The sequence below is a fragment of the Anastrepha obliqua genome, chromosome 1, assembly GCF_027943255.1.
Source record: "Anastrepha obliqua isolate idAnaObli1 chromosome 1, idAnaObli1_1.0, whole genome shotgun sequence".
NCBI lineage: Eukaryota > Metazoa > Arthropoda > Insecta > Diptera > Tephritidae > Anastrepha > Anastrepha obliqua.
Genome location: NC_072892.1, coordinates 133377357 through 133401767, shown reverse-complemented (window position 1 = coordinate 133401767; position 24411 = coordinate 133377357). Strand labels below are relative to the sequence as shown.

Genomic DNA, 24411 nt, shown 5'->3' with positions numbered 1-24411 from the left:
GCTGTCTTGATTTGACTATGCAGCTGCATACGAGGTGTGTTCAAAAAGTATAGCGAATTTTGTGTTTTTTCAAAATGTATTTATTTATTCATTAATATCTATTTTGCCCCCTTCAAAGTAGTCCCCATGAGATATTATGCACTTGTGGCAACGTTTTATCCAATCTTCGAAGCACTTCAAAAAATCATTTTTCTTCAATCATTTATTTTTTTTTGTTCAGCTCCTCTTTCGATGCCGTCTTCATCTCGTCAATCGTAGCGTAGCGTCGTCCTTTCATGGGCCTCTTCAGTTTCGGAAACAAGAAAAAGTCACTGGGGGTCACATCTGGAGAATACGGTGGCTGTGGCATCATTAGTGTGTTGTTTTTTGCCAAAATGCAAGGCGCACAAGCAACGATGTGTGAGCAGGGGCGTTATTGTGATGCAAGAGCCAATTTTTGTTCTTCCACAAATCCGGGCGTTTCTGGCTGATTGCTTTGCGCAATTCCTTATTGACCGTTTTACACTGTGGCAAAAGCTTATGATGCACAACGCCCCTGCAACCGAAGAAAACGGTAAGCAAAACTTTAACATTCGACCGAATTTGGCGCGCTTTTTTCGGTCTTGGTTCGTGCGGCAGCTGCCATTGAGATGATTGAGTTCTTGGTTTCCACGTCATAACCATAAATCCACTATTTGTCACCAGTTATGACCCTCTGGAACAAATTTGGGTCGTCGCGGACAGAGTCCAAGATCACATTAGCAACGTTCATACGATGCTGCTTTTGGTCGAAATTGAGCAGTTTTCGTACGAATTTTGCAGCGACCCGTCTCATGCCCAAATCACTGAAAAAAATCGAATGGCACGAAGCAATCGATATGTCTAGGTCCTCAAGAACTTTTCTAACGGTGATTTGACGATTGCCCAATACCATTTTCTTCTCTTCATAAATTGTTTCGTCTGTTGTTGAAGTCCGAGCACTTCCGTCCGGCACGCTTTTCGTAGTTCACATCTTCTGGGTCTTCTGAGAACATTTTGTACCAGGTGGGAACCCGCTTCCGAAGTGGTAGCGGATTTCCGCCTGATGCACGAGTATACTCTCCAGAGAGTCGTGTTAAGATCCTTATTCTGAACACGGATGCGTTTGAGGAGTTCTGCTGAATTACAGGAAGGACCCGGAATCCAGACACTCGCTCATACCAGTCTTTCTTTGCTACTCTCAACAAGAATAAACTTGCTGTTTTCGCAGACTGGAATCTTTGCTATCGCTTTTTCTAGCCATTCTCGGGAAAAACCATTGGAACAGTGCACCTTTACGATGCCGTCCACCACGCTTTTCCTCTCGAAAGTCGGCGCGTCTTTCGACTCACCGATAGCTTTCCAAAGATAGCTGTCAAGATAGTCTTCTTGCCCTTTGGACAGTAGACCATCTTGTTTGTCGGTATGTATCTCCACCGTCATTGCCTTTGCTGCCATTCTCGCGAATGATTCGCCAGACGTTGACGGAAGAGTGTCATTCGTTTGTCTGCCATGGATTGGGTTGAGGATGCAGGCATTTCCAAATTCCGTCTCTCGACTTTCCTTTTCTTTGCCTTTCTCCTCTTCCCGGTCGTTGGCACAGACCCCGTTTCGTTTCCGGAAGAACGCAGCGCTACAGGTGTCGAAGTTGACGGAGCTTAAGTCCTTGCCTTAGCTAGTGCTTCGGCTTGCCTCGCCTTCTGTCTTCTTCGTTTGATCTGCCTTCCGGTTAGACCAACACCTGCATTCGACTCTCCAATAACGTCAGTCTTTTTACCGGTACTTACCTGATTCACACCAGGTTTAACCGTTGTCAAAGACTTACTCGGTACCAGAGATCCGTCTGAGTCTACTGAGATATTGTCCGCCATCTCCACATCCTCCACAACTCGTTCAGTTGCTTCAGATCGTTTCGACGACGGTTTATCGCTCACACTCACTCGGCTCTCTATTGGCATATCCAATGTGCCATGTTTCACCTCTATCTCATCCTTTAGCTCTTGAATTGTTGCTGGCTTATCGACGTGCCCCTTTTCTTTCAAACAACCCTAAAGAAAGAAGTCCAACGGTGGCAAATAACATGATCTGGGCGGTCAATTGACATCGCCGCGACGTGAGATTATTCAGCCATCACATTTTTCGCGAGAAAGAGCCATTGTTTCGTTAGCTGTGTGACAAGTGGCACCGTCCTGTTGAAACCACATATCGTCCACATCCATATCTTTCCATTCGGGCCATAAAAAGTTCGTTATCATCTCACGACAGCCAGCACTATTCACAGTAATTGCCTGACCGGCCTCATTTTGGAAAAAATACGGCCCAATGATGTCGCCGGCCCATAAACCGCACCAAACAGTCACTCTTTGAGGGTGCATTGGTTTTTCGGCAATCACTCTTGGATTATCATCCGCCCAAATGAGGCAATTCTGCTTATTGACGAATCGACTGAGGTGAAAACGTGCCTCATCACTGAAGATGATTTTCTTCACGAAGTGCGCGATATGCATTTTGATTTGAACGTCCCTTTTCATAATAGCCTGAATAACTTTAACGCGTTGCTCGATTGTGTATCTTTCCATGGTTCGAATTGAGTTAATCTGAAATATAAAAATGTCAAATTAAGTGCAGAAAAAATTTGACGTTTAAGTGTGGTTCACACTCAATTGCGGCCCTGGAAATTTATCCACCCTTTAGAAGCTTATGGTGGGCATGCTCTAAGTAGAGCACAGTGCTTCAGGTGGGTTGAAAAATTCAGAAGCGGTGATTTTAGCATGGAGAACGAGGACCGTGGCCGGCTACCGAAAAAGTTTGAGGACGCCAAATTGCAAGCATTGTTTGATGAAGATGATGGACAAACGCAAGAAATTATAGCAGAGTGTTTGGGAGTGACTCAAAAAACCATTTCCAAACGTTTGAATGACATGGACATGATTTTAAAGGTCGGAAGATGGGTGCCGCATGACAGACTTACTGAAAGGCAGCAAGAGTACCGAAAAACCGCTTGTGAAATGCTGCTCTCCCGGTTCAAAAGGAAGTCTGTTTTGCATCGAATCGTTACGGTTGATGAAAAATGGGTGTATTTCTCCAATCCCAAGCGTAAACGATCGTATGGTCCGCCCAGCCACAAGCCAAAAACAAAGGCCAAACAAAATCACTTCGGCCGAAAGGCAATGCTGTGTGTTATCTGGGATTATAGTGGTATGATTTGGTACGAGCTATTAAAAACAGGTGAAACAGTTGACGGTGCCCGCTACCAACGACAGTTGGCCGATTTGAACAGCGCTATACACCGAAAGCGCTCAGAATATGCCGATTGGCGTCACAAATTAATTTTTCTTGATGACAATGCACCGCCACATCGAACAAGAGCGACCCGAGAATTGGTGGAGACGTACGATTGGGAACCGCTGGTGCAAGCGGCTTACTTACCAGACTTGGCGCCTTCCGATTACACAAAAAAAAACAAAATCGCACTTTTTGTCTGATGAATGACTTTTGATACTTGATGTTTACTAATTTGACAACGCTGATTCTAAATATACCCTAATTTTTTTGTAACAGCTCTTGTTTACGAGTTATAGCTATCACAAAAAAAATCACTATATTTCAGTGTTAATTGACGAATATTTAAACAAATATTAAGTTTTCTTAATACTATTTGTTATGGCATCGTCAAGACGAGTTTGTAATATATAAATTACCGGAATAGTTTTTGTTTTATTTGCGGAGAGTATATGTTTCAAGAAAACCGTTTGAATGTGACATCGTTCTTAAATGAGGCGTACAAAAATTACTTCGGTCACCCAATGGAAATGAAAAATAAGCCTTGGATTCCACAAAAGGTATGCAAAACGTGCGTTGAGTTTCTACGTTTGTGGACGAATAAGAAAAAGAATAAATTTAGATACGAAACTGCTATGATCTGGATTGAACCTGTGAACCACCACGACGACTGTTATTTTTGTATGGTAAAAATAACTGGCATTAACCGAAAAAATTGAGGCAAATGGGAATATCTCATGGGAATATATCATACGATTGGCATATAGACGTGTTTTGAGCCCTACGACAATTGGGTCATATGTGTCGATTTAAAAATGGTAAACTTTCTTTTAGGTGGTTACACAAAGTTTCCCTGTTTTCGTTGCTAATGGGATAGTAGAGCTAAAAATCAACATTGGATTAAAAAAAGATTGGCCTGCTGGGGAAGCGTTAGTACCAGGACAACAGAACATGATAAACCCACCTTTAGTATCAAGGGATCGTATAATTTTACCTCCGTTACATATAAAACTGGGGCTTATAAAATAATTTGTTAAAGCTCTTGACAAAAATGGAAATTGTTTCCTTTTTCTGTCTAAAAAGTTTCCAAAATTGAGTGCAGAAAGATAAAAGCGGGTATTTTTGACGGGCCACAGATAAGGTCGTTAATAAAAGACTCAAATTTCATAGACACTATAACAGTGATTGAGAAAATGGCATGGAATGAGTTTGTTTGGCTTGTTCAAAATTTCTTAGGAAATAAGAAAAGTTCTGACTATTCTCAGCACGTCGAACAACTAATGGGTCACTTCCAAAGGGTTGGATGTAATATGAGCATTAAGTTACACTTTCTTCACAACCATCTGGACTATTTTCCAGCCAATCTTGGGGATCTCAGCAAAGAACAGGGCGAGCGATTCCACCAGGACCTTCGTACGATGGAGGAACGCTATCAAGGTTACTCGAACACACACATGATGGCCGACTATTGTTGGAGCATTAACAACAGTTCTATACCTTCAACTTCAGCAAGAAAATCATATAAAAGAAAATTTTTTTAAACTTAAGAAGGCAATAAAATAAAATAATCTTTAAATCTATAGTGTTTTATTACAAAAAATCAAATGTGTCATATAGAGCTGATACAGGAATTTTAGTTACAGATTTGAAATTGTCATTAAAATTGGACTAAAAATATATATCATAACCCAATCATCAGAAATACTGTTGTGCAGTGTTATCATTTGTTTGCATAGATGGGTCACGCACTTTTCGAGCAGCGCTTCAATTCTCACGAAGAAGCCAAAAAATGGCTCGATGATCGGTTTGCGGCCAAAGTCGGCCAATTTTTTTGGCGCGGCATCCACAAATTGCCTGTGAGATGGGAAAAATGTGTCGCTAGCGATGGCTATTATTTTGAAGATTAAATTATTAACCGTTTTTTGTTAATAAACGTTTGAAATTGAAAAAAATGTTATTTCGTAGGTATATACCTGTATAAGGATTGTTTATGAAATTGGGTAGTCCATCAATTTGACTACATACAAATTTTAAAAATTGGAAGGCTTAAATAAAAAAAAAGATGAAATAATTAATTTACCGTACAAAATAGTGAAAATTAATGCTATGGTATTTCTTTTTGAAGTTTGAAATCCGTCAAAGTGCAGCATTACAAAGAGGCAACAACTTATCCTGGTAAAAGTATACGAAAGTGTTAACGCACCAAATTGGGGAGTGTAAAACTTTTATAAAAGCAACAATAGCAAAGCATAGTTACGCAAAAATACTGGCTACTAAAATAACAGCAACAATAAGCCATTACTGTAAACCAGAACTGAGAACAAGAATTTATAGCCGTAAGCGGATAGTGTTGTTGCCTAAATTGTTAACAACAATGCAGCAAAGCGGTAACTATCATAATCGAAGGTGCTAGAAGATAACAGCAAAAAAATAAAGTGAAACAAACAACAACAATAAAAAGTAAATTTTATCACCTCCAATGTGGCACTCAACACTTACCTACTAACAGATCAGCGAGCAACTTGCGTTTTACTGTCCGAATTTATGAGCAAGTGGCGTGTGCATAAAAAACAAAAACAAAACAAAAAAAAAAAGACTAAGAAAATGAAAAATAAAAAATAGAAAAATAAGAAAACGAAAAATATGATAGTTGTAATAGTAGCGTAAGTTGTCAGGGTGCAAGTAGCAGTGAGTGCTCGTGTCGCGTAATAAACGCCAGAACAAATGCAACGCGTAAAATAGTAACAAAAAGCGACGAGTATAATAATGGCGGAAACATAAAACTGTTGGACGGATTGTTCAAAAGTAGATTCGCACACGCACTTAATTTTGAAACGATGCATTAAATATTTAAAGTGTTGAGAAGCATAAAAAGAAGGCCCGTAAAGAGGATAATTTATATGCAAAAGCGAAGAAAACAAACACAAAACAGAGCAATTCAAAATGAAGATAGCATCGACGGCGACGACGACGACGGCCACGGCGACGAAGGCAAGTGATGTGCCATCAACACCAAAATCAGCAGCGGCTATAATGTGAGTGTGCGCCATCAGCAACGACAACGTCTGCGCTCGCCTTGCATACTTACTTTGATGGCACCGATAACGGCAAAATTACTTTGTGTGCGTATAAGTTATGTATGTCCGAAATGAAATATTTTTGTTGCTGTTACTGTTATTGCTATTGCTGTTGCTGTTGCTGTTATGTTATTGTTATCGTTTGGGGCCAACATCCTTAACTCGTTGGCAGCAAAAATATTGGCTTAAGGTCATAAAGTTTATAAAGTTTGCAAAAAGGATCTACTCACGTACGAGTGTATGCTTATATTCACACACACAAACACACACGCACACACATATGTACAGTACAACAAAACTTATGAGTTGCCTTATACGCGTACAGCCATGAATAGTAAAAAGGATAAAAAGCGTTCGTTGTATTTGCCTATTTTATTGTTTAGCTTTTTCAGCTGAAAAGTGAGTGTAAGCAAATGATGTGAGATGTGTTAAAGTGTACATACAAGTAGAAGCTGTGGATAATGAAAGCATTGGAGGAAAGCGGATTTATGAGGAGAAGAACTTTACAGAATAGTGTGAAAATATTTTAAGATTTCAACAACTGTCCTAAGGAACTTAGTATGAGGGTGTATGTGCTCCAATAGTCAATTATCGGGAATCGGATAAAATTTGTCCACGCAAATGCAACATCAACGATGGGTTGCAGATGGACCTGATTCAATTTATGATCCATTTTATTTTACTCGTATTTGTGTTGTTTTGCGGCATTAGTTTGGCAGCACATCCTTTCCAATTGGTAGCACCGCCAAGTAAACGCAAGCAGAGGATTGAAGTTATATGAAAGACAAAGAAAAAAATAAAAATAAAATGGTTAACAGAGGTAAGCTTTATGTTGAATGAAATATTTTTCAGGCAATTTAATACTATTGAAATGCGTGCAAGTTGAACACTTAGAGAGGTCGTATCAGATCACGTTTCAAGTGGCTTGTCTAATATCCACTGACAAAAAATGCTTTCTTCGCTGGTGGAACAAGAAGCTGACCGACTTGACAGAGAAGGTGAAGAGATTTTCAATGACTGCTATCAAATCAAAAACTTTCAAGCCTACCGCGTAATTTTGCGAGAATATAAGAAAGCACTTAGAGATGCGAAACGCAACTCCTCCATAGAATCCGTGAAAGACTCTGCAAGACTCAGCAAGATGCCCTCCAAGAACCATTCCTGTAAAACCCTTGTCAAAAAAAAATTTTGAAATGGGCTAAATCCGCCGAAGAGCCTATAAAAATTCTTAGTGATGCTCATTTTTTAGAAAAGTCTTTTTCTCCAGCTTGTAATGATTACACTAGTCGGCAGGAGGGGTTACCTGAGTTTTTCTTGACATCTATCCCGGCTGTCGACAGTATCAAGTGAGCAATCAAAAATTCCCCTTTCAAATCTGCAGGTAATGATGACATCATGCCAGTGATGCTTCAGAGGACTAAACCCTTGGAGGGTTGCGGCTCTTCATAAGAGCTTTATGACGTGCATCGCGTTAAATAATATTGCTGCTGGCTGGAAGATAATCAAGATGGTCTTCAGTCCGAAGGCAGGTAGAAGGAGCCATTTCTTGGCCAAGGACTTCCGACCTATAAGTTTTATAGGCTGCTCTACTCTGAAGGTGTTCGAGAGAGCACGCAAATTATCTACAGCTCAGCATGCCTACCTGAAAGGAACACGTTTAAATGGGGGTAGGGGTGAACTACTTCTTAACTCAGTTCCTCTCGGGCCACGGATACTTCCGAAGATACTTATAACGCATGGGCAAGGTAACCTATTCCAAGTGCATATACTGCGAAGCGCTGAGCGATGACGCTGAACACCGTTTTTTAGTTGTGACAGATGGTTCGCGGAAAAAAATCCTCGGAGTGATCAGATTGGCGACATCGCGCCGAGCAACATAATCAACAAAATGCTCGAACGCGAGGACAGCTAGAACGCGGTAAAGAAATAAATACATTGAGAATGTACTACGAAAGAAAAAGATTGACCTCGATACAGTGCAACAAAGCGAAGCCGCACAGATAGAGACACAAGAAGACGAGTCTATAACATGAAAGCTGGCTACAAATATGCTGGACCCAGATGTAGGTGAATAGAATTGGTCCTTTATGGATGCCATTCTGGGCCCTTCCGAAGTAATATAGAAAGCAGTTCCGGGAAGGGTGTCTCCCCAGAAGGAAAGGAGGGATCGTTTTAGTGGCTACACCACAGACGACGGTTGTTGTTCGTGCGAAGGCACCCACAAAAAAAAAAAGAAACAAAAAATGGGGGTGGGGTAAAGGCCGAGATTTTGAAAAGATCACTGGCTGTTCTAAGTCTAAGACGTATGGATGCTTGGTTTGGTGGGAAGTCTCCGGAAGTGCTATAATAACACTAAACTGGGGAGGGTGCAAAGGTCTGCATACATTGGCATCATCGCAACATGTAGAATTTGCCCCATTGCTGCACTTAATGTCGTTTTGAACTTACTCCCCATCGGATTTTACGTTATTTTGATCGTTGCTCTAAGGGCAATCAGGTTAAATGAGGTTGGTCTCTGGAGGCAATTTCTCAAGGGATATGGTAGTATTTTTGAGAAGTTAACACCGTATTTATCTGAATTTCAGACAGATCACTCCATCGACAAACTGCAGTTTGAGGGTCGTGCAGGGCAATCTTTCCTAGTAGTAACAATATTGGAACGAGAGGAAAATCTGTACCGAAGTTGATACCTCTGTTTTCACTGACGGTTCCAAGATGGAATCGGGAGCCGTGGCAGGGGTTTTCTCTAAATCAGCCAATTTGTCTAAATGCTAGAGTTTGTCAGGCAGAAGTCTTTGCTAAATGCTTAGGGAACGCGGGAGTGAGGGAGCTAGCTATTAAGAATTTTTCCGATAGTCAAGCCGCCTTTCAAGGCTCTGATGACGTTATGGTGCAGATCCAAACTGGCCAACTTTTGTCAGAAGGAGTTCAAATCCCTTGGCTGTGCAGGTAACATTTCGCTGATCTGGGTTACATGACATATGAACATTGAGGAAAATGAAATTCCTGATGAGCTCACCATGAAGCGGCCGACTGAATTGGTCTCAGACACCACCTAGCTGGTCATCGGCATCCTCCTGGTTGTTAGTATAGGGGAATTACCCAACTTGTTTCTCAGAAAAGCGCAGAAAAGTTGCTTAGAACAGGTATCCTGTGTTTCCTAGTGTACAAGAAAAGTTCTGTTTTGTCAAGATTTACCCCAAGCCCACACGATTACGCCCACCGGCTTACATCGTTCAAGGTATTTTGCTTTATGTTGCAGAGGGTTACATAAGCCGCCTCGCGGCAGGCAATGGCAATCCATCGAGTGCCATGAAAAGGTTCCTCATGCTATTAAACCTCCGCTTAAAACTTTAGGCCCCTCCATTTGTGGAACAACATCAAGACGCAATAAAGGGAGTAAGAGTTACTTCTATATATTTATATAAATAAGTAATAAGCAATCTCATTTTAATTTCATTGAAGAAACAAATGCATTGGATATTAAACGTTTTTTTCTATCCCATCAATGGAATTTTTACTTTGCGCGAAATTTAAAGGAATCTTACTTTTGTGCAGAATCATTGGAAAATGCTACTGTAGGTTTTTTTTTTGTTTGCTCTAGTAAATTGAACTGCGTACTCATCGTGCGCTCTTTTGGCCCACTCTACTATACTTTCCGCGCCCCCATCCATCAAATTTGTCTGCAACTTGAAAATCAGCAGGCAGTCCTTTACAACACATCACGTTTCTCTTCTCTGCTATCATCTGCTCAGTTTCCCCATTTTCCTTACAATAACTAAGCGTTTTTTGTTTACTTTAAAGCATGTGCAGCTAAAGCACTAAAGAACCTGAGTGAACACACACGCACACACATGCGATTCGAGGAAATTAAAGCGAGCAAAAAGTGAACTCACTACAATGGGATCTACATACGAGGCATTGCATACAAATCGACAAAATCATTTGAACTGCTCTTTTAAGGATATTGAATTGTCACAGTACTGCTGGCATTTCTGTGTGTGGCGTTGTGTGCCATCAGCAGTGGTTGTCGACTGCGCGTCTAAATTTTATTTAAACGCCGGTGGATTTACTGCCGCCATACGTGGTGTGCCACACCAAAGTGTGTGCCTATGTAGGTGTATATGCACACAGATGGGTTTATATGTGTGCGATATATTGCTTGCTCGTATCACGCGCTTGGGTGCCATTCAACATGAACTCACTTTGCTGCCATCACCCGCTCGCATTACCAGCACTGCTGTCTCATTTTTCCTCTTGCTCATTCGTTTGTCGCGTGTACGCGCGTCAGACACGAACCGCATAAATGAAATTGCGACATTTATGGGTAGTTTCTGTAAATGGAAACCGACCATTTTTGCGCATTTATTTAAATTGCTGCTTTTCGTTCGGCAAACCCAGCACTTTTGTGCGGCCTTGGCTTTCACGCTGACTACATTTTCATTTTAACCTTTTCAAATGATGGTTTGTAGCTTTGTTTGGTGCTCCTTTCACTATTCTTGCATTTGAATCTTTTATCTTATTTTGTTGTGTGGGCGTTTGTGTTTAACGAATTTTCAAATTTGTCTCCACCATTTAGTCGGCTCTTCAGCGCCAGTTATCTTGTCGTATGACGATGAAAAACACTACTATAGCTGAAAAGCTCTGGAAAGCCATTTAACTTGACATTTACATACTTCAAAAAGATAAAAAAACCACTCGACTCAAAGATTTTATACTTCTATGTATTTTACTTTGCTTTACTTCTATTTTCCTTTGTTGTGCGATTTTACTTCCTTTTTATTATTACGCAGTTTCTAGAAATTTTACTTGGGTATTCGAAAGCTAGTTTTTGTTTGAATGTTTGGAATATTCCCTCACACAATTGGTTTTAAATTTCTGGGGGTGGAGTATAGTTTTTTATGCCCTTTTATTTACGTACTTAAATGAGGGATCTGCTTTTGTTATACATAGTTTCAATTGAGCAAAGTTCCACGGAATCATAGTTTATGAAAGTTTACACCTTCCGTAACGCAATCCTAACAGAATTGAAAGCTTATAAATCTGGTGTTTTTTTATACGTATTAAACTTGGGGATTTTTAAGATTCACTATACGGGGTTACCGGTAAACTCGTCCTTGATACTTAATTATTATTATTATTAGGCTACTGTGCATTGCGGGGCGGCCAAAACAAATCTATTGTGCAAAGTCTGCTGAGGTATTCAATGAGTTTATGAAGACGGCGAGCAATAGGAGTATTGCAGGCAAAATTTGTTCTGCACCTATACAAATGGAATTTTATTTACTTATTACGTAAGGACCTGGTAGGTATCGAAAAGTTATTCATTTCAGAAGAGAGGAACGGTAAAAAATTCTCCCCTGATAATCTCAAGCAAAAAAGACAAGGACAAAATCGATCTTCTATGTAGTTTTTAGCTGTTGGAGATTAGACGTAAGCGGGACTTATGTGATGGAAGAATGAGCACATTTATGAAGAACTTTTTGAACTCGTTGAATTCTGTCGACAGAGAATTGGTGTGAGGTCTCCAAATAAACGCGGCATATTCTAATGTATCATAGATCGAACAAATGCAGTAAATAGCAACTTATGCCCTGGGTCTGCAAATTCCGACCAAGAGTAGAGTACGTTTTAGATAGGATAAAGACTATATGATTATGAAATGTAAAGCGTGCATCAAAAACAACCCCTAGATCTTTGATTTCTTCAACAGATTGGAGTATATCATCACCGATGTTATAACGAGTAGAAGTGATGTTATTTATTTTTGAATACGTTAGATTAAAACATTTTTAACACACTTTTATTAGCTCGGGTTGTATGTATGTAACGGAATCTTTGAGCTTAATTTTCACTGGCTTCTAAAAATCTGATCGACTTGGAATTTTGCACACCTATCAAGGACCGACGACAATGCAATAATTTGATAAAAGTTTTCCATTATCCTTATTAGGATTGCCAGGATTAATATTTTCTTTTTTTTACTGTGGGCAAAAAGTAAGGTGAATTTGGTTGTAAAATGAAAAATATTTATTTATTCTTGTAAATCAATTTCATCCCCTTCAAAATAATCTCCTCTCGATGAAATACACTTATGCCAACGATTTTTCCAATCCCCGAAACATGCCAAATAGTCCATTTCCGGTATAGCCATCATCACCTTCTTCGATTCAGCTTTTATCTCCTCAATCGACTCGAAACGCGTTCCCCGGAGTGGTCTCTTGAGTTTTGGTAATAGCCAGAAGTCACACGGAGCCAAATCAGGCGTGGAATTTTTGGCGAAATGGTCACAAAGAACGAGTGCAGTGTGAGACGGTGCATTATTGTGATGCAAAAACCAAGAGTTGTTGGCCCATAATTCTGGTCTTTTTAGACGAATCGCTACACGTAAATGACGCATAACGCTCAAATAATATTCCTTATTAACAGTTTGGTCAGGTGGAAGGAATTCATAGTGCACCACACCACGAAAATCGAAAAAAACTGTCATCATGACCTTTATTTTTGAACGACTTTGACGTGCTCTTTTCGGTCTGGCCTCGCCTTTAGCACGATATTCGCTTGATTGGTCGGTTGTTTCAGGGTCGTAAGCATAAATCCAAGTCTCATCTCCCGTAATGATGCATTTGAGCTTGCCCTGATAGTCTGAAAGCATTGTTTCACACACATCAACGCGACGACTTTTTTCCAAGAAATTGAGAGTTTTCGGTACCAACCGAGATTTGACTTTTCGTAGGCCCAAATGGTCTTTCAAAATGGTTTTCACAGATCCTTCTGATTTTCCGGTCATATCAGTAAGGTCTTTACCAGTCAACCGACGATTTTTGAGCACTAACTCTTCCACTTTATTGACGTCGATAGTCGTCCGGAGCGCTCCAAGTCATCAACACGTTCTCGACCCTCTTTGAAGTCTTTGTACCACTTATAAACATTTTTCTGCGACATGGTCGAATCACCAAATGCCTTCTGCAACATCCTAACCGTTTCCGCAGCCGAAATTTCATTCCGCAAACAAAATTTGATGGCACTTCTCTGCTCAATCAAATCAGACATTGTAAAAATCGAAAAATGCACTCTTGGTCATTTGGTAAACACAAGCGTAAAAGTTGGCCCAGATGTTATTAACAGTGCTGCCAACTCATGAAAAAAATAACTAGAGCGAAATTTTAAATTTACTTTTTAGTTCGATTAGCAATAAAAGCGTGCTTTTTAGTTTTTTTAAACTATTTTTTATTTTAATATCAAGAGCCACTACACCAATTAACTAAACTATTAGCAGTTTGCAAATAATAGAATATATTTTTAAATATATGTTAAAGGAAAACAACTCCAAATATTATTGATAAATAAAACAAAAGGCAAGAGAGCCAATATACTTCCTTGAGCTACACCAGAGGTCGCAGAAACAGGAGCCGATAAGGCACCGTCAATAGAAACTACGCAATGTTTATTACATAAGTAAGATCGCAGCCAAGCTAGGAACAATGAGTGAAAGCCCAGAAAAAGAAGTGTACTCGTATCTATTAAAATTGTGTACAATACTTTATCGCACGCATTTGCAAAATCAGTGTAGATGCAGTCGACTTGATGCCCTGCTGAGAAAGCCGCAATACAGTATTCAGTGGCGCCGGTACAAGGAAATCCGAAATGAAACCACTGCAATAATACGACAAGCGAAACGTTGGTACAGTTACTCAAAACTTGATCCGTCACTTCCAACAAGAGAACTGTGGCGCAACCTAAAAAAATGTAAAATTCATGGCAAGGAAAGTCCCGAATGTGAGATTGACCTTGATGAACTTACTTTATTAGTGTTGGTAAGAAAATAAATTGTGCTCCTATTTTAAAAGAGTCCTCATCTTGTGCTACTCTAAAAGAACAGTTTCAATTTATGACAGTTAGTGAGGTAGATGTCCTGAAAGCTTTATCCAAAATAAAGTCTAATGCTGTAGGCGATGATGGCATCTCGCTAAAATTCGTCCGTATAGTCATCCAATATATAATAGGACCCCTTACTCATATATTAAACCATTGCTTGACTAGTTCATGTTTCCCAGCAGTATGGAAAAAGGCTATAGTTTTCCCAGTCGCAAAAAGGACAAATGCTATTTATGCTGGTGACTATAGAGCTATCAGCATACTGCCCACATTTTCTAAAGTTTGCGAAAACTTGATGGCTACGCAAATTTCATCATTTGTACAGAACAATCGTCTACTCTCTCCACTACAATCTGGATTCAAACAAAGTCACAGTTGCTCGACTGCCATGGTTAAAATACTGGACGACATTCGAATTAGTTTTGACAACGGAGACTTAATTCTACTTTGTTTACTTGACTTTTCTAAAGCATTTGACTCAGTGAATCTCAAATTGTTATGTTTGAAGCTTAAACACTATTACGGCTTCAAAGACAGTGCGGTGAAGCTCATGGCCAGCTACCTTAGTTACAGAACGCAGAAGGTCAAGACCAGTAAATTAACATCTCAGTCTAGATACGTACACACTGGTGTTTCGCAAGGGTCTAACCTTGGTTCACTTTTATTCAGTCTTTTTGTCAAAGATGTTTTTACCGTTTGTCAGTATGTGAATGTCCTTGCGATGCTGGTGATACACAATTGTACTTGTCCAGTCGTATTGGTCTCGTTGAAGATTTATGTACAGTGATTTGTCTGCTATTTCTGTATGGGCTAATGAAAACTCTTTATGTCTGAACGCGTCAAAGTCATATGTCTTACCTATATGTAATAGTGTTGTGCATGTTGACAATATCCCTGAACTCTGGATAGGTACTAGTTCCCTTACCTTTACGGATAAGGTAAAAAATTTTGGGTTCATTCTTAACACAAAACTTACCTGTGTTGACCATATAAATAGGGTTGTGGGGAATATTTATGCTACATTGCGTAAGCTGAGAGTCTTTGCAACATTCACGCCACAGAAAACGAGGCGCAAATTAGTTCTCCAGCTAAGTATGCCCCACATTACCTACTCTGAGGTGGTATACAGCAAACTCGACTCCACATCTTGCCATACACTTAATGTGGCATTTAATAACACCACGCGGTATGTATATGGGATTGGCAGATATGACCATATCTCTGCATGGCGATCAAGGTTACTGGGCTGTGCCTTAATAGTTATTTGTCTGCTAGAAATTGCATATTTTTGTGCAAACTTACATTATCCAGGTCTCCTCCCTATCTGACAGAGAAGTTGATATCAGTAAGATCTCGCAGCCATACCAAATTCATCGTTCCAACATTTAATTACCTAGTATCATCTGGATTATTTTTCATTAACGCTGTTAAAGTGTGGATCTCATTACCCGACACTGTGAAGGCTGGACTTAACAGATTTAACTTCAGGGCACGAGTCTATAATTACTTTAAAAGTGTTTGATTGCATTAAATTTCTCTCTACATTTTCTAATTACTACTTAAAATATTCCAGTGGTTTATAATATTGTTGAAGTATATACTACTAAAAGACCTTAGTCTTACTATGTACTATATATATAAACAAATGAGTGATAACGGTCAATATTGGAAACTGTAGACCTACCTGCCACAAAACCATGCTGATATGGTGATGTGATACTTTTAGTTGCAAAATACATATTTTCTTTGACAATGCTCTCAAATAATTTAGAGACAAGCGAGGGCTTCGAGATTGGCCTGTGATTACGGTCATCATGTGCTTTTCCACTTTTAAAAAATGGAGTCACAACTGTTGTTTTCCAGTCGTCAATAAAGACACCAGAGGTTAACGATTTATTAACAATTAACTTGAGAGGCAAATCAAGAGCTGAACAATGTTTGAAAAGAGCAACTGAGAGGCCATTAGCATCCGTTTTTGTGGAGGGTTTTAGGGTTAAAATACCCTTCTCAACATCTTTCAAAGACAGGTTCAAACACGCAAAGTTAAGGGACGGGGTAGCATCCACAGGATAGACCCAGTGTGAACCAGGTTCATCACTTACAAAATTAAATTTAAAAAATCAGCAGACAGATGTACCACTTCAGAAGGTGTGGTCGCTAATTTATCATCCAGAAAAACAGCAAATGGATGCCAGATGTGAACTTCTTAGATTTGATGTATTGCCAAAAAAACTTCAGACTAGCTTGATGTTTTTTCCCACATATAAAATATAATTATTATTTAGAAATTTATTTAAGTAATTAAAGTTTTTTAAGTAATGTTGATATATTATATAAGCTTCTTCTTTTTTGATTATTTTCAACTTCTTAAAGACATTATTACGCTTATTCTTAAGTCTTTAAGCTCGCGTGTGAGCCAAGAAAGCTTGTACTGCCTTTTTTATTAGAGGGATATTTACGCGGCAGATCTGCAACCACTTAAGATTTGAAAATTGAAAATCAATGGGCAACGTCAGAATTTGCAAACAATGATTCCAAGTTAACTTCATAAAAATTTAATTTAAGCACAAAGTCTATAGGTCAAAATGGATTGAGACACACCGAAATATTGAAATCGATATTGTCACTGAAAAAATGAGATCTAATATTCTATTGAGTTTTTTTTGAAAACAATTAATTTGCACTAAATTGAGGCTTAAAATATTATCAACGTCATAAGAATCGACCTTCGAATTAACTTTCATTGGTAAAATACCCAGTTTAGATAAATTATTCGACCAGATAATATTTGGAAGATTAAAATCCCCTAGTACACACAAATGATTATTTGCTAGAAATAATATCCCTATGAGTTCTATAATATAAATATCAAAACTATTCCCTGGAGGGATGTACAGGGTTTGATTGAAAAGTGATGAGCCTTATTTTTTTTAAACAGTTTTATTAAACCTTTTGGCTTATACAACTAATATTCTTCAAAATAGGATTCTTGAGCGTCAATACACCGCTGGTAGCGGTCCTTCACTGCAGGAAACATTTTTTAAACTCATCCGCCGGAATCGCGTTCAATTCGGCTATCACAGTTTTTTGGATCGTCTCGATGGAGTCGAAACGCCTCCCCGGCGCGGGGACAAGAAGAAGTCCGGAGGGGACAGGTCTGGGCTGTAGGGAGGGTGGGAAGCACCGGAACCCCCATCTTCCCCAATGCAGAGGTCTTCGCCTGTTTGCGTCGTCGAAGACCTTCCAGATCGCTGTTCGTCTTCGACGTCCTCCCGGCCTTCTTTGAACGACTTGTGCCACCGTTTTACCTGGGCACTGGACAGAGATTGGTCCCCGTAAGCCTCCTTGAGTAGCCCAATGATTTCGGTACTCGTTTTGTTTAGCTTTACGCAAAATTTGATCGAGTAACGTTGCTCCAACGATCGCTGCATTTTCGCCACTGCAAAATCCTAACACACTTTTAAAACAGCTTTCACGCGCGGAGCGATGTTGACTGCGAACTGGGACCGGTTTCTAGTGGAAGGGGAAGGTCCAATGATCATTTTCCCCCACCAGCCGATTCGGTTGATCGCTTGGCAGACGCTCCGCGTGGGAAGGCTCATTACTTTTCAATCAAACCCTGTATGATGTTAGAAAATATAATGAACAATTACTTGAGATCATTGCTTAGCGAAACTTGGAAAGTACAAAAATACCGCCGAACTGCAAAAATAAATCCTCCACCACGAGAAAGATCCGTTCTGTTTAAATTACGCTCTTTCCGGAATGCGTTGAATAAATTGAGATAAAAAAATTCGTTTGAATTCAGCCATGTTTCCACAAAAATTATAATGTCAAACTCAAAGACTGCACTACGAAGACAAATGTTATCCGACTTGGTACTTACGTCACCCATATTTTGGAAGTACAATAAATCATTAGATTCCTCGAAGATGGCTTCAATTTAGACGGTACTAGTCTAAATTTGATTTTTTTGGCTTTTTGAAATTTTAGCACATTCTGAGGATGTTGTTCCATAATTTATATGGATGAACGACACTAGCACTAAAGGGTCGTTTTCAGTCGTTTTCAGCGTAGTGTAGGACATTTACAAAGGATGTGTTCTGAATTTTCAGTGACCATTTCACGGAATCGAGCGGATGATGACCACAAAGAGACCAATTTTGTTTAAGTGGTATTTCAGGCTACAGATGACTGTGACAAGTAACCAGTTAGAAGTCTTAAGTCTACTCTGCTGAGTGAAAGTGGATTACCAGGAATTCCTCTGTCCAGCGTTAGGAATTGTTTCGCTTGTTGCTGAACGATAGAATTTGACCAGTTTTCAACGAACTTCTTCTCCTCCCACCACCTCAGAAGTTCGTTGATGTTGCCCTTTGTAAGCCCACTGAAAGTTACAGGACCAATTGATACTTAAAGGCATTTTAATATTTTTTTTCCATTTCTTAATTTCATGGATATAGAAATACAAGGTTTCTTACAGACTACAATTTTAACTACATATTTCGCAACTATTGGAAAAACTTATTGAGTGATAATGTGAAATTATATTTACAGTTAGTAATAGAAGTAAGTATACACCGGATACGATTTCAATTTCCCCCAATCGATTCCTTCAAACAACCTAAGTTAGAGCAAAATTGTGTTGTATTTACATGAATGAAATACAAAAATCATATTTAATCCAAATAATGGCAAAATTTTAAAAAGCAACATATTTATGGCTTTTTATATTAAACTTTATAAAAATTCGTGTCTCAAAAGTAAGTATAAAATTCATCATATTATTAATTTGTGAAATCAAAAACATAATTAAAATCAAATCCTAGTATTTGGTAGGATAACCATTAGACTTTACAATCGCTTTAAGCAGTGATGGCATTGATTTCACCAAGTTTTCAGTTACAGCTGGTGGTATTTTATTCCATTCCTCTTGAAGGACGTTTTTCAGTTGTTCCTTATTTCTAGTCGGATGTTTACGTATTTGCCGCTTTAAGTGTTCCTATAAATGTTCGATTGGGTTGGTATCCGGGGACTGTGGCGGTGTTTTCTGCTGTTTTCGCACATTGTATAACAGCTACTCTCGTACATTGCTGAAGTGTGCTTCGGGTCATTATCCTGCTGGAAGATAAACGTTCCTCCAAGGCCCAATTTCGTAGCACTTTCTTTTAAAACATTTTTCAAAATATTTAAGTAACCATATCGGCCCATAATATTTTCTATAAATACCAAGTTTCCAACCCCGTTCACAGCCATACCACCCCAAACCACAGAGCCCCTCCATGCTTCACAGTGCCGGTCATATTGTTTGGATCCAATTCCGCGTTAACTTTTCTCCAAACTTTTTCACGGCCATCAGATCTACAAATACTGAACTTACACTCATCAGAAAATATCACTTTGTTCCAAAACGTGTGGTCATATTTTTCATGATCTTTTGCGAATGAAATACATACGTTTACTCCGATTGACACTACTCACGAAGGGCTTTTTCCTAACACTGCGCCCATGATAACCAGCACTATGCGAGTGGTCAGATTTCAATTTGGGGCCACTTATTTTGGGGTTTGTCTTGATTTTCCGTAGGACTAAGCTTTTTTCTCTGGGAGTTAAGAGCAGCGAACGCCCACAACGCTTTTTATTAGTGGGGCTTCTCGCACTTTTATATTTATTCAGAATCTTTTGAATTGTATTAAAACTCCTATCTATCAAACGATCGATTTCTCGCAATGATTTATGTTCCTTGTGATATTTTATAATCAGTTTTTTTAAATCATCAGAAAGCTCTTTTCCTCTTGGTGGCATTACTCAAAATGTCGCAAAAATGAATACAAAACGTACTTCCCTAAATTTGTATACTCACTTTAGTTTCATCCCATCACTTATAGTTTCATCCCATCTCACTGTGAAGGGTCTTGAGCAATTCTGTTGCCAAGACCTGGTAGCGGCTGAAGTGGGTTATAGAGATAGACGCGGATGGTCGAAGTTTGTGATTGCATCTGCTTACTTTCCTTACGATGCTCTGGAAGGGCCACCACCCGGGAAGGCCACTAGTCTCGTGAGGTGCAGTCTGGGCCTCATCCTATGTTGCGATGCTAATGCTCAGCACACAATCTGGGGCAGCAGTAAGTGCAATGGACGGGGCTCTCGACTATTCGAATTTATCGCCTCCTCCTGCCTAGACATACATAACGAGGGCTCACAGCCAACGTTTGTAATGGCTAGAAGGCAGGAGGTGATTGATCTAACCCTATCAAACTCAAAACTTGGGTGGTCAATCAAGAACTGGAGGGTCCTTGCCGAAGATTCGTGCTTGGACCACAGGTACATTGACTTTCAGTGTGGCGAGGAGGCACAAATGCCACTGCCCTCTAGAGACCCAAGAAAAACAGACTGGCAGAAGTTTAGGGAGGCGTTGCGGGACCTTGGCGTTGCGCCACCAAGACTTCGAAAAGAACAGGCCATTGAGGCGGCTGTTGAGAAACTCAATGCTGCCCTAACCGAATGTTTTGAGTCAGCCTGTCCAATTCGACCTCTCTCCAGCCGGACTCCCGTTCCTTGGTGGAATCGAGAGCTCCAGATGTTGAGGCGCGAGTCGAGAAAATTTCTAAACCGGGCCCTCAAGACTAACCTTGCAGAGGACTGGAAGCGATACCGTGACGTTCAGAAGAACTACAAGAGGCTTATTCGGGAATCGAAAAGAGCCTCATTTAGGGAATTCTGCAGCGGTATTGAATCTCTGAGTGACATGGCGAAATTGGTTAGGATCCTGAAAAGGGACCCAACGGCAAAGCTGGGGAAATCTGATGGCTCCTTCACGGAGCGGAAAAGTGAGACACTCAGCTTGCTGATGGAGTCTCACTTTCCTGGTAATCAGATAAGCATCAGCCGGCAACAGCCCTTATTGATAGAGGCAGTTGTCAGAGCTGCTACACCTTCTCGGCATGACTGGTTCGTTGCCAGATCTGTGGTGAATGAGGCCGCCATTCGATTTGCCATCAAATCTTTTGGCGACTACAAGTCGCCCGGACCAGATGGCATATATCCTGCCATGCTGAAGGAGGGTGCAGAGTTCGTGACAGCAGCCCTGAAGAAAATCTTCTCGGCATGCCTGGCACTGGCTTACATACCACGCTCTTGGAGGATGGTGAGGGTCGCTTTCATCCCAAAGGTTGGAAAAGACGACTACACCAGCCCCAAAAGCTTTAGACCCATCAGCATGACCTCTTTCATGCTGAAAAGTCTCGAACGACTGGTGGAACTGCGCATACGTCAGAAGTCGCTGAAGGCTCACCCTCTGTCTCTATTTCAGCATGCCTATCAGAGTGGAAAATCCTGCGAGTCGGCACTGCAAAACCTTGTTGCTAGGGTAGAGCTGGCTATCGACAGGAGGGACTACGCTATGGGTATCTTTTTAGACATAGAGGGGGCGTTTGATAATGCCACTTTTGATAGTATGTGTAACTCTGCTAGTAGGCACGGCGTAGACCGGGTGCTAGTAAATTGGAAGGTCTGCTGGTGTCATCTGGGGCTAACAGAGGCTGCCCCCAAGGCGGTGTGCTGTCTCCGTTGCTCTGGTGCATGGTAATCGATCCTCTACTCACCACCTTAAACGATTCGGGAGTCTACGCACAAGCATATGCGGACGATGTTGCTTGTTTGGTAACAGGCTCTTCGCTTATGAACATCTGCAGGAAAGTGCAGAAAACTCTGGATCGGATTGACACTTGGTGCTGTGCGAACGGGCTGTCGGCAAATCCCGCCAAGACTGGTATTGTCCTCTTTACCAGAAGGAGGAAGCTTGATGGACTCGTTCTGCCAAAGCTAAAAGGAGTCACAATCCAGCTATCCAAGGAAATCAAATATCTTGGAGTAATCCTCGATAGCAAGCTCCTATGGAAATCACACGTTGAAACAAAGGCATCAAAAGCGCTGACAGCTTTCTGGCAGTGCAAAGGTGTCTTTGGGAAAACGTGGGGTCTCTCTCCTCGCAAGGTCCTATGGCTCTACACGGCTATGATAAGACCCATTATCAACTATGCATCAGTGGTCTGGATGAGCAGACTCTCCCTAGTGGGAGTCAGGAGGACCTTATCGAGACTACAACGCACTGTGGCCATCTGTTGTACCGGAGCTTTTCCGACTACTTCAGGCCCGGCACTAGATGCTCTGATTGGTTTACCACCACTTGATGCTTTCATCCGAGGAGAGGCCCTGAAGGCCATCTGCAGGCTGAAACACAGTGGGAACTGGTACGGCCCTTGTCCGGCATTGGAACACAGAGAAGGCATGGACATTGATCCAACGATTCTCTCCATGCCCCTTGACTCCATTCCATCAAGGGTCGTACTTGAAAAGAGATACAGTGTAGTGCTACCAGAGGCTCAGTTGTGGGGAGACTCAGAAAATGAACCCGGCAAACACTGTTTTCGCATTTTTACGGATGGCTCCAGGACCGAGCATGTCTCCGGGTCTGGGGTCTACGTGGAATCCAGCGGGACAAAACTGCACTTTGCTCTTGGAATGCATGCATCTGTGTTTCAAGCGGAGGTGTATGCAGTTCAAGAAGCGATGAACTTTGTTGTGGAAAAACGATGGAGAGGCAGATCTATATGTGTCTGCAGCGACAGCCAAGCTGCGCTTATGGCCTTAGACAGTCCTCCAACCACATCAGGGGTAGTCAAGTCCTGTACATCCAGGCTGAACTATGTCGGTAGACATAATAGCCTGATGCTAACATGGGTCCCGGGACACGTGGGTATCGTGGGTAACGAGACCTCTGACTCCTTAGCTAAGATGGGCTCTGAGGCCAACTTCTTTGGCCCAGAGTCCGCTTTGCCACTCCCCTCTGCGGCCATCACGGCCAGGGTTAGCAAATGGGTAACTACCACCCACAAGCGAGCTTGGCAGGCTGAGAGAGGCTGCAGATGGACAAAACTGATGTTACCTGTCATGTCCGATCGACTGTCGCAAACCCTTCTGTCATTAAGCAGAGAGGAGTGCAGACGACTGGTTGGACTGATGACGGGCCACTTTCTGTGGGCAAAGCACATGGAAAGGTTGGGCATCTCAGACAGTGTACTCTGCCCAGCTTGTGAAGAGGAGGATGAGACGGCGGACCACTTCCTGTGTGTCTGCCCCGCCTTCGCTCGAATCAGGTTTGAGGTCTTTGGCACTGATGTGTTAAGAAGTGACCATCTTGGCTCCTTGGCACCACAAGATCTACTCAGATTTCTTCGGAGATCGGGTAGATTTAAAGAAAATTAAAAGGGAATCCAAGTGTAGTACAATGGACTCAATTAATGTCTGAGTGCTGCACGTGCTAGTTGTCCCGACAAAAAAAAAAAAAAAAAGGAAAGCGTTAGAGTCAAACAATGCCATACATCAGGCTCCTGTATACTTATTTATGTTGGAACAACATCAGGACGCACCTCATAAATAGGAGGAGGAGTTCGGCCAAACACTCAATGCCAAAAATTTGATTTGTCGCCATGAACGGCCTGCTTGAAGCGCTTCTGTTTCAACTAATCTTCTCCACGTGTTGGACTTCCTTGTGGGTATCAGTCTAAGGCTGCCTTCGCTATATCTCCATGAGGTTTCCGAAGTGTATACCCAATCCATTTCCATTTTTGTCGCCGAATATCAGGATAAAAAGCAACCTGCCTCGTCAAACTTCAGAAGCAATGATTGATGAATGCTTGTATGTACAGAGCTTGCACATCGCACATTGTTGTATTCCATATTTCGCAGCCATACAGAACGACAGACTTCTCCTTTGATTTGAAGATTCTTAATTTCGTACGCCTGGATATATACGAAGCTCTCCAAACTTTATTTAGCATTCCAAATAAAGCGCGACCTTTTTCTATTCGATTGCGTATGCCAGCTGCAGGCCTGCTTCTATTTTCAATAATTTTTTGAATTTTTCAAGGCTTATTTGCAATTTTTTTTGAAAAGAGTGTCTAAAAATAAGGAACGTAACGCTAGTAGCAAAATAGACAAAGTTATGGCTTGCTTGGCTGCGTTAACGGGAGATTTTCGAAGGATACTAACCTGGGTTAGCACTGGCGTCTTAGCCCTTGAGTGGGACTATGACGCAGCAAAAAGCAGAACGAAATATATCTTGAAGTTAGAAGAAAAAAACCGGTTCTTTTCTTCTAACACAGACTGTATTACTAGT

At 40.9% G+C, this 24411-nt stretch overlaps 1 protein-coding gene across 1 annotated transcript in view; it reads right to left on the bottom strand.

Annotated features, from left to right (window-relative positions):
* Positions 1-10711, bottom strand: part of LOC129237278 (uncharacterized) — a 112493-nt gene extending 101782 nt beyond the window's left edge. Inside the window, exon 1 of the mRNA XM_054871929.1 lies at positions 10562-10711. Within this exon, the coding sequence (XP_054727904.1) occupies positions 10562-10711 (150 nt within the window). The remainder of the gene's footprint in view (positions 1-10561) is intronic.
* Between the last annotated feature and the right edge of the window lie 13700 nt (positions 10712-24411).